This window comes from Meleagris gallopavo, chromosome 16 (assembly GCF_000146605.3).
Source record: "Meleagris gallopavo isolate NT-WF06-2002-E0010 breed Aviagen turkey brand Nicholas breeding stock chromosome 16, Turkey_5.1, whole genome shotgun sequence".
Taxonomy (NCBI): domain Eukaryota; kingdom Metazoa; phylum Chordata; class Aves; order Galliformes; family Phasianidae; genus Meleagris; species Meleagris gallopavo.
The window spans coordinates 13,962,313-13,976,536 of NC_015026.2; the positions used below are offsets into that span (position 1 = coordinate 13,962,313).

A 14,224-nucleotide genomic window follows, 5' to 3' on the forward strand; every position below is an offset into this window, starting at 1 on the left:
TGCGCCGAGTACTGCGGGGCTCTGGAGTTTGCCCGCGGTGTGCCGGCTGTCCCGCTGACGGTACGCACAGCCCTTCCCCGAGCGCTCAGCAGGAGGTTCCCGCCGGCAGGTCGTGGCCCCGGCCTCAGGTGCGTTGCCTCTTTCAGCATCCGCAACCAAACTCCAGCCTTGCTTGCCCCAAGCGTGGCCAGATTTGCTCTGTTATTTCTTTCCTCCCATCTCTCTTCTGTTCTCGCGTTACACGGGATTTGTTCTTAATGCAAAACGACACGAAGCTGTTCTGTGATTAAGGCGTTGAACTTCCAGAGCTGTCTGTAAGCTGCTTCATTCTTTTTCCCCGTGGTTTTGGATTGCCCTGTGTTCTGCGTTGTCTCTTATTTCATCCCTGATTGCCTGTTGGTTGGTTCTGCTGCAGCTCTGCTTTAGTTTAAGAGACCTGGAGAAATACAGAATCAGAAACAGGCCCTTAAACACCAGTAAGTTTATTTTTATGAGGCTTGGGCTTCATTTTTCTGGTTTGAAGGGGGAAGATAAAATCAGTGCAGTGCTTTTCAGGAGAAGTTGTTAACATATGAAGACGTGTCCTGCTTTTACAAATGGCTAACACTTAACGTTTAGGGAAGAAGCATGGTTGCCCTTTGTAAGACGTCTAGCAGAGTGTTTGCTGGTGCACCTGAGGATGGAGCAGTAATTAACACTCACTGGGGCATCATAGTGCTTGCTTACCCCTGTGCCTTGTGCTTCAGCCTTCAAGCTCCTGCCACGGTGCAGCAGGAATGGCCTCTAGAAGCTGTTCACAGCAAGGGATAGGCAGACTTGGCAGGAAAGGGCCCGTTTGTGCAGTGCCTGAGTGAGGAGAACGAAGCAGCATTGCTGAAGTAGCCAGGCTCTGTCTGGAGTGGCAGATTGCCATAGATATCTGTGGTGATGGGGCAGATCCCATCAGGGTTGGGATCACGGCTGGATCAGTGATGTGCAGCATAGCTCAGGCAGGCCAGCTATGAGATCTTCAGCGAAAATAGCTCACAACTGGGGAGGAGCACTTCCTCTGAGGATTTTTCTAATTCTCCCTTTGTAATAGCTCTTAGTGGCAAGCAGTCCTTGATTGCAGACAGCTAAATTCAGGTGGAGGCATGTGTGCTCAGGGATGGAGGCATGTGACACCCAGGGGCTGTGAAGGTACGTCCTACTTTTTTGGGTGACCACAGCCCTATTGAGGTGTTTCTGCCTCATGCAGTGCCATTTTACTCCCTTCGTAACGTGGGACTTTCAGCATTACACCTGCAGTGCTCCTGCAAGATACCATTTGTTTGGCTGGTTTGTGTGAGCCTCAAGCAAGAGCCCTGTGTTTTAGGGTGTACTCACTATTCAGTCAGCTCTTCCCCAGTTTTCCCAGAGAATAGACACCATGCTGTGCTCCTGGATTTCTCAGTTGCTTCGAGGGAATGGTTGTTAAGCAGTCAGTAGCCTCAGTGCTGTTAGTTGCACATTTGCCTCACTGTAAGATTCTTCACATATGTATAGTAAGATACTAAGATCTATTTTTTTTTCTGTTAAGGATGTTTCATGGTATTGTTTCAGCTCCTAGAAGCACTTAGAGCTTACTTTCATCTAACTGCCTGTCATGAATTAGTCAGAGGTGGTGTAAACACAGTACACGTTCAGAAGAGACTCAGGCATTGGAGTCTCATGGGAGATTGTTTAGGGCCCACCATAACCTGTTTCTTGTTTCTCTCAGTCTTTTTCTTGAGTGCAGCAGAAGAGAGAAGATGTTCTCAAGGTCCTGTGCTCCCATGGGACTGCTTTTATAAAGAAGCAAGAAGTGGTAAACTGTGTGCTTGGGGATTATCATCTTGAGAGAGCTGAGGATTGGAAGAGCACAAAGAAGGCAGGTGAGCTTGAGCGGTCCCTTTGGGGAGTGGTGTTATTTGGTTCTTTTCTGTGAATTTCCCATCTCGCAGCTTTGTGTTGGATTGCTTCTCTGGCAGTGCTTTAGAGAGGGAGTGGCAGTAGCAGTTCCCCATAGTAGGAAACAGTCGTAATGATAGAAACATTCTTCTTCTTTTCTAGACACAAAACCTGTTGATGTGGAAGTACAGCAAGGCAGTGGGCAGGCTACAGAAGGTATGTCATATGGGGAACAGTCAGACCAAATTTCTAAGGCAAAACCAGAGGGGTTCACATCATCTCACTACAACATCCAATTTGATTTTTTGCTTTGTAAAGCAGACCCAGAAGCAGCTGGTGCACCTGTGGAAGCAGTCCCTGGTGTCAGTGGTGCTGAGCAGATGCAAACCAATGTAAGAACCACAGAGCAAAATAACTGCAGTGGAGCTCTGAGTTTTGCTGCCTCTGGCCAAGAACCCAAGTTGTCTTTCAGCTTTGCCATTCCTCAAGAAGACTGTCCTCGGGTCCCATTAGTTCCAGCCAGCCAACATATGGAGGGTGCAGCAGATGGTGAAGTGCTGGCTAATGCAGTGCCTACTGAATCAGTAGATATGGTGCAGATTTCAGCATTGGAGAAGTCTGACTTGGATCAAACTGCGAGTGCTGTGCCCAGAGAGGATGAAAGCCATGTCACATTAAAGATGTCCAAGCCAGAGAGTGCCCCTGGAGATAGCACAGTGATAGAGAAATCAGCATCAGAGGGAGCTACACAAAAGAAGAAAAAGAAGAAGAAACAAAATGCATCTGTCAGTAAAAAAGACATAAAAGAAACTGAGATCAAGAGGAAGGCAAAGGTGGAAGCTAATGGTTGCCAGAATAAAGATGCAGCCCATCAGGATGAGACCTCTCAGGTATTCAAACATTGATGGGATCCTATAAGTTAAATCCTTCAGTAAAAAAGAAACTTAATGTCAGTGCAGTTAGTATATTGACATGAATTGAGATAAATATGAAAGACAGGGATTGCTGCTGACTTGGAGCAACTGTTTTCTCCCCGTTGAGAATCTGATCAGTGGAAGCAAATGTGATGTTCCTTTGTTTTCTGTTTCAGACCTGTGCTGAAGCATTTGATGTTTAGACTTGTAAGAGTTAATCCTGGGAAGCTGGGTGTCACATTTTATTTAAAATAAAATAAACAAAGAACTGTCATCAGCCAGTGCCATGCTGGTGTCAGGAGACACCGTGCTCTTGACTTGACATTATCAGGTAGGATGAGTTACTCACAGAATGCAAATAGAAAAGCTACGAGGTGGTGCAGCCGTGGCTATGGCACGTTGCAGTGCAAAGCCTGAGAACTTTCAGGAAGGCTCCCACTGTGAGGCAGGCCCAAGTTCAGCTGAAGTTACAAGTTATGTGAAGACACCATTAAGATTTTCTGATCTGAACACATCATGAGACTTTCTGATGTTCTGCTATGGTCCAGGTCTCCATTTTGTTTTTCTTTTCAGCATTGTTATAGTTGTTGTTAAATCCTGCCAGCTGAGCAATTCTGACATATAATATTGCAAGAAAGTTGCTTTTAATGTTCTAGACTGAAGTTATATTATATTTTTACCTGCCTCTTGAACAATAACCCTGCTAGTAGACACTGCTGAATATCAGAGAGTTAAAAAGATTTGAAGGTAATGCAGATCCCATCCCATTCATTGGAAAGAGACTGCTGTAAGGAAAAGGAAGAGGTAGCATGAGAACTCTTGTGCTTCAGCTGTAGGATGCAGCTCTTTTCCTTTCTTTTCCACTGGCTGGCTTTGTTTGTTAGGACTTCTCTCCTTCCATCTTTGTGGGCTTTGTCTCCCTTGACTTCATGCATTTCTGTTTGAGCAAGCACTCAGGCTGAGACACCAGGGCTCAACTTCTGATTTTGTCCATTGCTTACTCTTGGATTTGGGGCAGGTTTTTGGGTAGCCTTTGGTTTTGTTAACGTTTATTCCTCTCCTCCATAAGTTGAATTTACAGCTTCTTTCTTATGAATGGTCCTGACCATCTTTCCACTGTGTCATCTGAGTGACAGCCAGCTATTAAATCCATCAAACAGAGACAGTGAATTGCAACTAAACGTTTGCCCAGTGCTTTAAGTTTATCCAGTGAAAATGTAGGCAGCAGGGAAGTTGTATTGAAGCCTGTAATCTCCAGAACCTGAAATTCTGGATGGTCCTGCCTTTATGCAGATTGATTTTTTCCCGTTTAGCAACTGCTGCTGTAATTTTGGGGTGGTTTATTTCCTCGTGCTCACTCTGTTCCATGGCAGTCAGATGACCAGCTGCAGAAGGAGGTGGATTGGTGTGTGGAACAACTGGAAATTGGCCTGAAGACACAGAAATCCACTCCCAAGCAGGGTGAGTATTCTAACAAATGAGAAATCTCCCTTGTTGGATGGTTCAGAGAACCTTAAACTGAGGTGTTTCTCCCTTGCACTGCTTCAGTTGAGGAGGCTCTCCGTGCAATCAAGACGCTGCGCAGTGACAAGGCTCCGCTGGTGAAGAAACGTCAAATCATGAGAACCATATTTGGAGACTACAGGAAGAAGATGGAGGAGGAGCTGTGCAAACAGCTGAAGCTTATGCTATCTGGTAGGAAAACTTTGCATGCAGGGGGAAATTAAAGAGGAAGGGACTTTGCTCCCGCCCTACGTACAGCTCTGCAGTGTGGGAGCTTGCCATATGAGGTGCCTAAAATCCCTTCCTGCTATTTTCTCCCCTCTTTAAGATGCAAAATCTGCCAAGATCGTGGAAGTGCAGAACAAGAAATGCCAGGTCATCAGGAAGCGCTCCGGAGCATGCAGTAAAAGCCAAGGATCAGCAGGATCCCCTCCGGAGTCACCCAACACACCTGACACAGGCGCATTCAGATTCACAGTTTCTCAAGAAGAATTTCGCTTTAATTTCTTCTAGGACAGTCTTTTAGATTGAAACCATGGCTAAAAACTCTGCTAAAGCTCCTTAAGAAGGATGCTGTGCAATAGAAAATGTTACTGAGGAATCTCAGTTTATTTCCTAAGGAAAGGATTCTCCTTTTGAGTGCCTTCAGAGGTGCAAAACAGATCTGCCAACCTGGCATATGAACCCAAGACTCAATCTATTACAGTAGTCCTCCATGCTCATACTGTAGAAAGTCCCCTTTGCAGCATGGAGTCTGGAACGTTCTGGTTTTCTTCCTGTAGAATTTCTGTTAACTTAAGAATGTTTTTTATACTGTGAGTTTTTCCCACTCTCCTATTGCCTTTAAATAGAGGAGGCCTTTTTTAGCAAGTGAGAAAGAAAAACACACAAAACGGAATGCTCTGTAAAGAAGACCCAGCTTCTGCAGAGGGAGAAGAGGGGAGGCAATCTAAGTGCACTGGATGTATCCATTCCACCTGACAACTGTGCAAATGCAGCTTCTGGTGTCAAGGAAGCACAGGGCAGTGTATGTAATTACTGCCATTCATAAAGTAAAAAAGTTTGGAATCTGGGAGGAAAATGAGTGAGAATCATCCTTGCTCTTTCATCTATTTAATTGACAGGTATTGACTTAGAAGAGAACAGCAAATGCTGATTTGTTCAAGCCTAGGAATGTTAGAGCAATTGTTTCCAGTCAGGGAAAGATTTGTGTTTCTGAGCTCACTTTCAAGTAGCCCAGTTACAACCAGCAGCGACTCAGTGGACACTCAGCTGTATGCTAAACTTTGGGTGGTGGTGAAATGATCTGTGGGAGCCCAAAGGTTCTCTTGCATTTGATTTGTATTAAATTTTTGCTTTCTGATCAGCTGAATGTATGTCTCCTGGGTCTCTGTGTTGCTTCAGCCAGTCAGCCCATGCCCTACGTTCATGCAGAAGTTCTTCCCCACTCAGCCTAAAAAAGCTGGAGGAACAGAAGTCCTTTAAAAGGAAACGTGGTATCAGGTGGCCCCAGGGCACAGTGCTTTCCTTCCTTTTTATAGTCCAGTCAGTCATCCTGCATGAGAAGCAAGAAATGGAAGTGTAGGCAGATTCCAGCATGTACTGAGAGCAACAGAGTGTTGGTGGGAAACATTTACAGAGAAAGACTTGAAAAAAAAACCTCCTGCTGTCTACAAAAAGAAATAGATTTTATTACTAAGCAGCCTGTTGCATCTGCAAGGGTATTTTTTGTTTAAAATATGTTAAATTATGACTGTCAGAGCATAATGAGAAACTGAACATGAGTAGCATGTGCAATGGGAGAAATAAGAGAGAAGACTTAAGTCTGGAAGCCAGTAGTTTAGCTGATCCCTGTGGTTTGCTGGGAAGTACTGCAGGCATTTTGACTCTGCGTAACAACCAGTATTCATTTTATTTCCAGGATTAAGCATATGAAAGCTGCATTGTTCTCAAACTTTTAATGTTTTCATGCCATTTACTAAGATTAAGCAGCATGCTGTATATGACCTCAGAGCTACAGTTCTTTCCTTACCTAGTAGGTTATGCAGAATATGCCTGGGAAATAGCTTTGGTTTTCTTCCCTTTCTTTTTTCAGATGAATCTAGAGCTGGTGAGACACGGTATGTTCCTGTGCTGTGGAAGGCTGCAGGAGCATTCTAGGAAGCAGCCTTACACATTCTTGCTTTGGTCTCTTTTCTTTAGATATTCACTATTAGAAAGGAGATACCAGTGAGATGAATGTTCAGTGTAACTTAATCCAGCCATGTTATCTGCAAGGAAATCACAGGAAAAAAAACATTATCACAGGTGAGAGGCTGCTGTGGTTTTTCAGAGATTTTCATATAATGCTGACTTGCAAAGCCAATACATATTCCTTTTGCAGGACTTCTTCATTGCCATGCTTGGCCTGGGTTAGTATTTTTAGAGTCAGGGTTAGAGTTTAGGTAGAGGGACAGGGATGTTAAAGTTAGTGTTAGGGTTTAGAGTTGGATTTATCATGGTTAGGGTTATTAGCATCAGGGTTAGGATTAGACTTTAGGGATAGAGGTGGGTTTAGAGGGTTAAGATTAGGGTTAACTTTTTAAGGTTATGTTTAGAGTACTGAAGTTAGTGGTAATGTTAGGGTTATTAGAGTTAGGATTCAGGTTTGGGTTAATGTTAATTTTATTAGCATTAGGATTATGCCCAAAGGGTTATGCCCAGGGTTTGCCTGGAGAGCACCATCAATGGTGGTGCTCATCCATGGGGATGCTCCATCTCTGCAGGTGTTCAAGGCCAGTTTGGATGGGGCCCTGGGCTACCTGGTCTTGTGGTAGGCAACCCTGCCCATGGCAGGAGGGTGGAACCAGATGACTCTTAAGGTCCACTTCACCCTAAGCCATTCTTTGATTCTATGGTTAGAGCTATTAGTGTTGAGGTTCCAGTTAGGGTTAGAGTTATTAGGGTTAGGGCTAGGCTCAGGGTTTGGGTTTGGGTTAGTAGGTTTAGGATTAGGGTTGGTCAGTTCCACAGGTAGTATGTGTCAGCTCTGCAATGTCTGAAGCATCTCTGCTGCATTACCATTTCATTAATTTTGAAGGAAATAATATTATTGTAGGTTAGGAAATGCTATTGCTACTCTGTCAGTCTATTCCTCTTCATCAAAGTCATAATGCAGTCTTAATGACATTTGAATTGTTTTCCCCTTTGTACCATTACTTTCTTTAGACTTTTGGTGACGTTTATGGTTTTTGGGATGTCTTATTGCAGCAGTGTCAGATCTAGGGGAGAAGTTAGCTCTACTAGTTGCTGTAATATGTGTAGCTGGAGATGTCACCCCACAGAATTCACACTGTACAGCAGTGGGAAAAAGAGAAAGTGTCCAGTTTTGGTAGAAAATGTAGCTTAGTGCTGACCTACCTGTCTCTGCCTGCATTCCTGTCCTAAGCTTTGTGCCGTGCACTTGAGATTGCTGTGAGAGGCACAGGCAGGTTCATAGCTCTATATCCCTTTGGTGGTGCCCCTCAAAATCTAGTGCACCAGTTGCAGGCCAGGCTTGTACCAGCAAACTGCTTACAAGAGCCTCCAGTGTGGTTGTGACCTCAGTAAAAATGTAAAAACCAGGCAGAAAGGGGCTGCAAAGTACAACAGTGCCTCTAGAGTGGAACCTGACTAATAGCTTTGGTCTTGGAACAGCAGAAGTGGAGGATGACAAGGCATTGTATTTTTTTCTCAGACCGTTCACCTTAGCAAAGCAAGGGAAAGATCTCAGTTCTGGGAACGAAGTGAGGAATTTTGGAGTTGTTTCTGCGGCAGAAGAATGAGACCAAGTGCATTGACACACAGAGGCAGCAGCGGGCTGGGTGTGATCTCTGCTCCTTTTAGGCTTGGCAGCCTCATCTGTAAAAAGATCCCCTAGCAAAGGTTAGGAAACGCAATCCCATTCCATGCAGACCCTGACTCTGAGGGGAGAGCGGTGCTGATGGCTGGTGGCTGCCCTCCCACCTCACAGGCTGGCCCCATCCTGGCAGATTTTGTCGCTGTTTCCCTTTTGGCTGTGAACTTTGGTTGGTAAGTTCTTCCAATCCCCTTTCAGGCTCGGTCTGTGGAAATGCATTCATTGGTCCCTGGGCTGCCTGTCCTCTGCCTTGAGCAGCTGGGGGGCAGAGCCGCAGCTGAGCAGCCTACAAAGGCTCTCCAAGGGATCCCTGCTGGGTGCAGCTGGAACCACCTCCCGAGGCCTGGGAGCCCCTCTCCCAACAAAACCAGGCCTACTGAATCTATAGCAACCTCAAGCAACTGATATTTCCTTCTGACAGTTTGTGGAGTGCTGGGTGTGCACCTGGAGTTGGCATCTCATGACCCCCAAAGGATAAAACAATCTATGATCTTCCACAGGAGAGGGAAAACCCAATCCTACTTTATCTTCTCTTTGAATTAGAAAGAAGAAAACCTTACCACTTCAAGCAAGACGAGAATTCAAACTCCACACAAAAAGAAGAGTTTTGAAGAGTAGTAAGCATTGTACCTGCAGTTTCTTAACAAAACCAAGGAGGAATACTGCTGTTTTAAGGTATAAGAAGCTGTGACAGATGATCCTCCACCTTTCTGCTGAAGTTATTTTACTCCAGGGACAAAACCATTCTGTTTTCTTTGCTTAAATTTTCTTTTGCTGTCCACATTGCTGCATTCATAGTTGGAACTGAAGGAAAGTTTGCAAGCCACACTGCCTTAGAAAATAGAACATTACGTTACCACAGTGCTTTGATTCCTGGCAACAGTCCTTTCCCGTGGATACTGACACACCTACTGTGTTTGGCACATCTGTCTTTTTTCCTTTGAGTACGTTGACAAGCATTAGCCACCGAAATGGAAGAAGTCTGGGTTGTGTATCTGTGCCTGATCTTGTTTGTCATCGTGGTTTATCTAATGAAGCATAACCGACACGTGGAGGAGGTCAAGAAAGAGATGGAAAGCAAAAGCCCTCCACCTTCCTCTTCCTTTTTTCCCAGTAATGTTGGCAAACAACTGGAGCACACCCAGGAGGAGCTGGAGCACTACCTGGACAGGTTAACCCACGTCTTCTTCGACACAGACGCCAGGAAAAGGGAGGGCCACCACGATCAGAAGTCCCACCATCACCAGCACAAAAGCGCCGATGCTATGTCTGAAGCTGTGGAGCACTCAGGAAAGGAGGCAGCTTACTCTCCACATCTGGCAAGCCATACAAGGGTTCAGGTATGAGGCCCATCCAAATCTTCAGGCCCCAGCAGACCTACAGCTCCTGCTTGGGGAGCTAAGCCTGTGGAAATGCACAGCCCATAAATTTGGATGGGGAAGAGGTGGGCGGAAAGCCTCGCTATTCTGAAGAATAACAGTGCTTCCATATTTTTGCAACATTGAGCAGTCAGTGAGAGGAAACCGTGTGTGACCTTACTTTTATATATGTTGCATTCACGTTAGTATCTGTGCATGTGTGTGTCTATCTAAACAACATTCCCTCCTGTGTAAACAGAAACAGGTTTCATTCCTTATTTTCAGAAATGATCGGGCACGTTTTTATCTGTAAAAATCTCCCACTTTTCCGACGGGCAGTAGTGTTTGGCCACTTTGCTCAGGCAAGGATATGGTGTGGTAGGGCACAGGAGCTTTGCAGACACCTGGCCTAGCCTAGGCTGAACACATGCTATTGAGCCATGAGAGAGACTTGGGTAATTTTTCTGCTTTGCATGAAGATGGTGCACAGTGTACTCTGAAAACATGAAAGTTGCTATTGGCAACCTGCAAAATTCTCTTACTTGGCCAAGGCACTTATTTAGGGAATGGAACAAGACACATGCCTTTATATTTTTATCGTTATCCTCATTGCAATACATCAGATTGTGCCCTTGAGATGACAGAGTTGCATGGCAGCTATGCAAGGCTGTGTTACTTTATGCTAGCAGCTGTTTATAGTCTTCATTCTTGAGACACGTATCTTGCAGTGCCAATACCCCTCTGTGTCAGTGAGCACATTCTGGGCCCAGGTGGGACGAAGCCATCCCCTTAGAGGACAGACCTTGATGTCGGTATCCACAGCCTGCCAAAGAACCAAGAGACAGGTTTCTTTTCATAGCATTGAAGGTGCTGCTATAAACAACCTTTTTGGGGAGCCAGGCAGCTCCCTAAGAGATCATAATTCCTTCTTCGTCAAGAGCTGCCTGAGCTATTTGGAGGAATCAGTGCATCCACGTGGAGGGAGAGAGGCAAACATACGAAATGTGAGACTGTTGTGCAGAGCGCATGAGTGGAGGCAGTAATTCCAGTGGTTATTTATTTACTGGCACCTTTCATTTACTAACGTCCATGCTATTAGTTTCATTAGATCTGCTGCAGATCAAAAATAGCAATGATTTTTCATGTGAAAACGCATCGTTGCAAAATAACATCTTCCTCCTGAAGTACAATGGAAAGCTTTTCAACATAATTTTCAACAGCATTAGTGCCAGAAAGGCAGAGTTTTTAATTACGGTCATGCAAAGTGTGTTGGGACAGTTCTGGAGCAGGATTTGAGTGGGCTTGGCTCCCCAGGTACGTGGCGTGATGGAGGTGTTGTTTCTGTGCCACCCAAGAGTTGGGCTTGGGTGGACACATGAAGGCTTTTCCCTCTCCTGGGCCGAGGAAGGACCTGCTCACGGAAGGAGCAGCATTCTTTTCCTTCTGAGCATTTCAATATCTCTTTCAAAGTGAGTGTAGGTTGGTGCCAAGTTAGGATCTCTGGAAAATGAAATCCTCAGTATTGTCTAGCAGAGGTAGGATTTGCAGCAAAAGCTCCTTGGGAGATCACATCAGTCTTCTTAAGCAGGCACATCCAGAATTTCTGCTGGCTTTCCTGCCTGGTTCTGAGAAAGCAGGCAGCTGGTGCTGCTGTGGGAGGGAGGTGGCACGAAACATGCTTTGATGGAGAGAAAACACCACCTAACCAGGCTGGGCAAGCATTCAGGTGCAAATCTGTGGAGATTGAGAATAACAGAAACGGTGCCAGCAGGAGGCTTTGCGGATTCTTTACTGAACTCATTAAATGGACTCTGATCAAGTCGCAGTTGGTCAGTGTCAGTGCAGACACCTTCCATTATCCTGTCTTCCACCAGAGAAAGCTCTCCTGTCTTTTAAACAGATGTCCAAAAGGATGTCTGTCCTTCATTGCACTCATCTAAGCCTTTGTTTAGTAGGGTAGAACCTGTTTCCTTATGAATTTCTATTTGGTTTTGCACGTGACTGTACTAAATGAACTAAAAGCCATTTCCAGAGACTCCCTGTTCTCATGGAAACTGAGTGGTCCACTATGGCAGCCAAAACAGAGCAAGCAAACAGTTGGAATTAACGCCACAAAGCGCAGGAAGGTGGGATGGGTGAAGGTGGAACAGAGTAGTAAGCAGACCATGTAGGAAAAATGTACTCCGAGGGCTTCCTGCTTCATCGAGCTAAATCAGAGCAGGGTTATTCTCAGGTTGTTTTCAGAAGCAATGAAAAATGAGTGGTAACAGATGGCAAGGAGGCGTGGGCCTCCTACTTGCTGGTAAAATAGATCGCCAGCCAAGCTGCAGTACCGTGGATGGTAGTGAATGCATTCCTGTTAGGACAAGGCAAAATCTGGAAGTCTTTCAACACAGCTGCAGGTTTTAGAAAACCCTCGGCGTCAGCTGTGGGCCACGCAGCGGTTGGAAGCACAGTGCCCCAGCTGGGGATGAGCTGAGAGCTGTATCCAAAGGGACGTGCCCTGCGGCACAGGAAATCCCAGCTCCGAATGGGCATGTCTGAGGGGTCTGCAGCAGGTAAATGCATGGTAACTTCCCCAACTTAAAGGCAGTGACTCTCCTGACACCCAGTCAGGGGCCCATAGCTGTGTACGCTGTGTTCGACGTGAGTCAAAAGGTTCAGTGCCACCAGTGCTGCTGCTGCTGCTGGAAGTGCCTCCCAAGGTCAGTAAATGAATGCAGTGCTGTCTGTAAGTCATGAGCCCCCACCTGCGGCACTGCATCCACCTCCAGCCCTGGCACAGGGACTTATTCAAAGGGAGTTGATAAAAAAAAAAAGATCAAGACCAACTTGTTACATGGACTGATAATGATAGGACAAGGGAGATGGCTTTAAACTAAAAGAGGTGAGATGTGAGGAGAAAATTCTTTACCCAGAGGGTGGTGAGGCACTGGCACTGCTGCCCAGAGCTGTGGGTGACCATCCCTGGAGGTGCCAATGGCCTTGGATGGACCCTGGGGGGCAGCCAGTCCATGGAGGGGTGGGCAAGCCCTTCCCATCCACCCATGCTGTGGTTCTATGATATCAGAACATATATCTGAAAACAGACGTTTCACATTTGCTTCAGCCCTGACTTTTAAAGAGACACATTCCAAGCAGCACGTGGAACTGAGGTTCACCTTGAAACACGATGAACTTCCAAGCTCTTTTAACATGAGAAGACAGTTCTGCCCTGCTTTTCTTTGCTGTTAAGGAAGCGAGGACGTTCCAGCAAGCTGATCAGAGGTTCAGTGCCTTTCAAGTCTATCATCGGTAATGAGGTTTACAGGTACAGAATTTCCTTCCCCTTGAATCACTTTCCCCGTCCCAGCAGCTGGTGACATTTAAGTAACAGCTATATTTGTAGTCTAGCAGATTAGGATTTTTTAACTTGCAAGATTTAACTCTGGTTGGCTGAAAAATTAATTGTGACATAAACCTTCACGTGATCCATAAGAATCCAGTATGTCCCAGCAGTTGGTAATGTGAGCCAGCAACCAGCAATGTAGATGTGCATGAATCTGCTTCATGCCTTACAAGAGAGGGACTGACAAAGACTGAAAAGGAGAAGAAAATTCCTTTAATTGTTTGTGCTTTGTTTGCTTGTAGGAGGTTTTGTATACACTGTGTCTGGGAGGTGATATAGAAGAATATTCCAAGAATAAGTCAAAACTGTCATCTTGCACGACCCCTGTTTTTAGACTTGTTGAATAATTTCTAGTTTCAGTAGTGGATGTAAGATTCTTGTTAAAGAAGGTAAATGGAGGGGTATAGGATGACAAATAAGCAGAAATATTAGAATGGTAGACGATGGAAATTTATGTTCCTCTGTGGATCTTTGCTCTTGAATGACTGTTCAGACTGGACATTTTCAAGAGCTCTGTTCCAGGTTTTGAGGACTTTGTGTAAGAAAATTTCAGCCTTGGTGTTAGCCATAAGCTGACTGTATTGTAAATGTCATCACTTGGTATCACCATCACGTTTTGTGATGGGGCATCTTCAGTCGTGTGACATGCTCATACAGCTGGGTGAGATGAGATGAAGAAAGAATACGTGGCTGACGCAAGAAGCAATTCAGTTATTTCAGGAAAGATTAGAAAGAGTGGATATTATTTGATGGAAAACCAATGTATGTTTGGTAGCCTTGGGTGTTTCCTTTCCTGGCTGTTTGAATGAGGTATTGGTGAGGTCAGGCAGGCGAGATGGCAGCAGCAGAAGAAAATGACCATAAACAGGCAGGCAAGCTCTTAATATCATACCAATAATAATATCAGTATGGCTTTATCCTGTTGGCATGTCAGTTTGTCCTCCGTGCTGTGCTCTGCAGTGGCAGTGTTCCGGCCTTTGATGTGTAGGACTCTGTTTAACTGAAGGGAAATCTCGATCACAGTGTTGTCAGTACTCTGCTCTGAGTGTTGCCAGGCCTGCAGCAGGACCCCTGCCCGCCTCTTCGGGTGAGCAGAACTGACCTCAGGGGGGTATTCACACTGTTTAACTTCAGACATTTAACTTAGGTGCCCCGAGGCACGATTTGGAACACTGAAGTTAGAAGCAAAAATAAAACGTCTAATGTAGTCTTGATGAAGGGTGTGATTAACCACGTCCCAGCTCCCTTTGCCTTTAGCCTGTACCACCCTGACTGT

The 14,224-nt window shown here is 45.4% G+C and overlaps 2 protein-coding genes across 4 annotated transcripts in view; both read left to right on the top strand.

Annotated features, from left to right (window-relative positions):
• Window positions 1–5,697, top strand: part of LOC104913509 — a 5,992-nt gene extending 295 nt beyond the window's left edge. The window contains exons 2-7 of the mRNA XM_031555797.1: window positions 1,757–1,892; window positions 2,071–2,124; window positions 2,230–2,798; window positions 4,196–4,283; window positions 4,371–4,517; window positions 4,654–5,697. Of these exons, the coding sequence (XP_031411657.1) occupies window positions 1,757–1,892; window positions 2,071–2,124; window positions 2,230–2,798; window positions 4,196–4,283; window positions 4,371–4,517; window positions 4,654–4,838 (1,179 nt within the window). The 3' untranslated portion in view covers window positions 4,839–5,697. The remainder of the gene's footprint in view (window positions 1–1,756; window positions 1,893–2,070; window positions 2,125–2,229; window positions 2,799–4,195; window positions 4,284–4,370; window positions 4,518–4,653) is intronic.
• Window positions 5,698–8,276: 2,579 nt separating this feature from the next.
• LOC104913510 overlaps window positions 8,277–14,224 on the top strand; it is a 35,499-nt gene continuing 29,551 nt past the window's right edge. For 2 of the 3 annotated variants that reach the window (XM_019620580.2, XM_019620579.2), the window contains exon 1: window positions 8,277–9,542. The gene's annotated coding sequence lies outside the window, so the exon portion shown is untranslated. The remainder of the gene's footprint in view (window positions 9,543–14,224) is intronic. The other variant, XM_010719892.3, reaches the window with a different exon arrangement.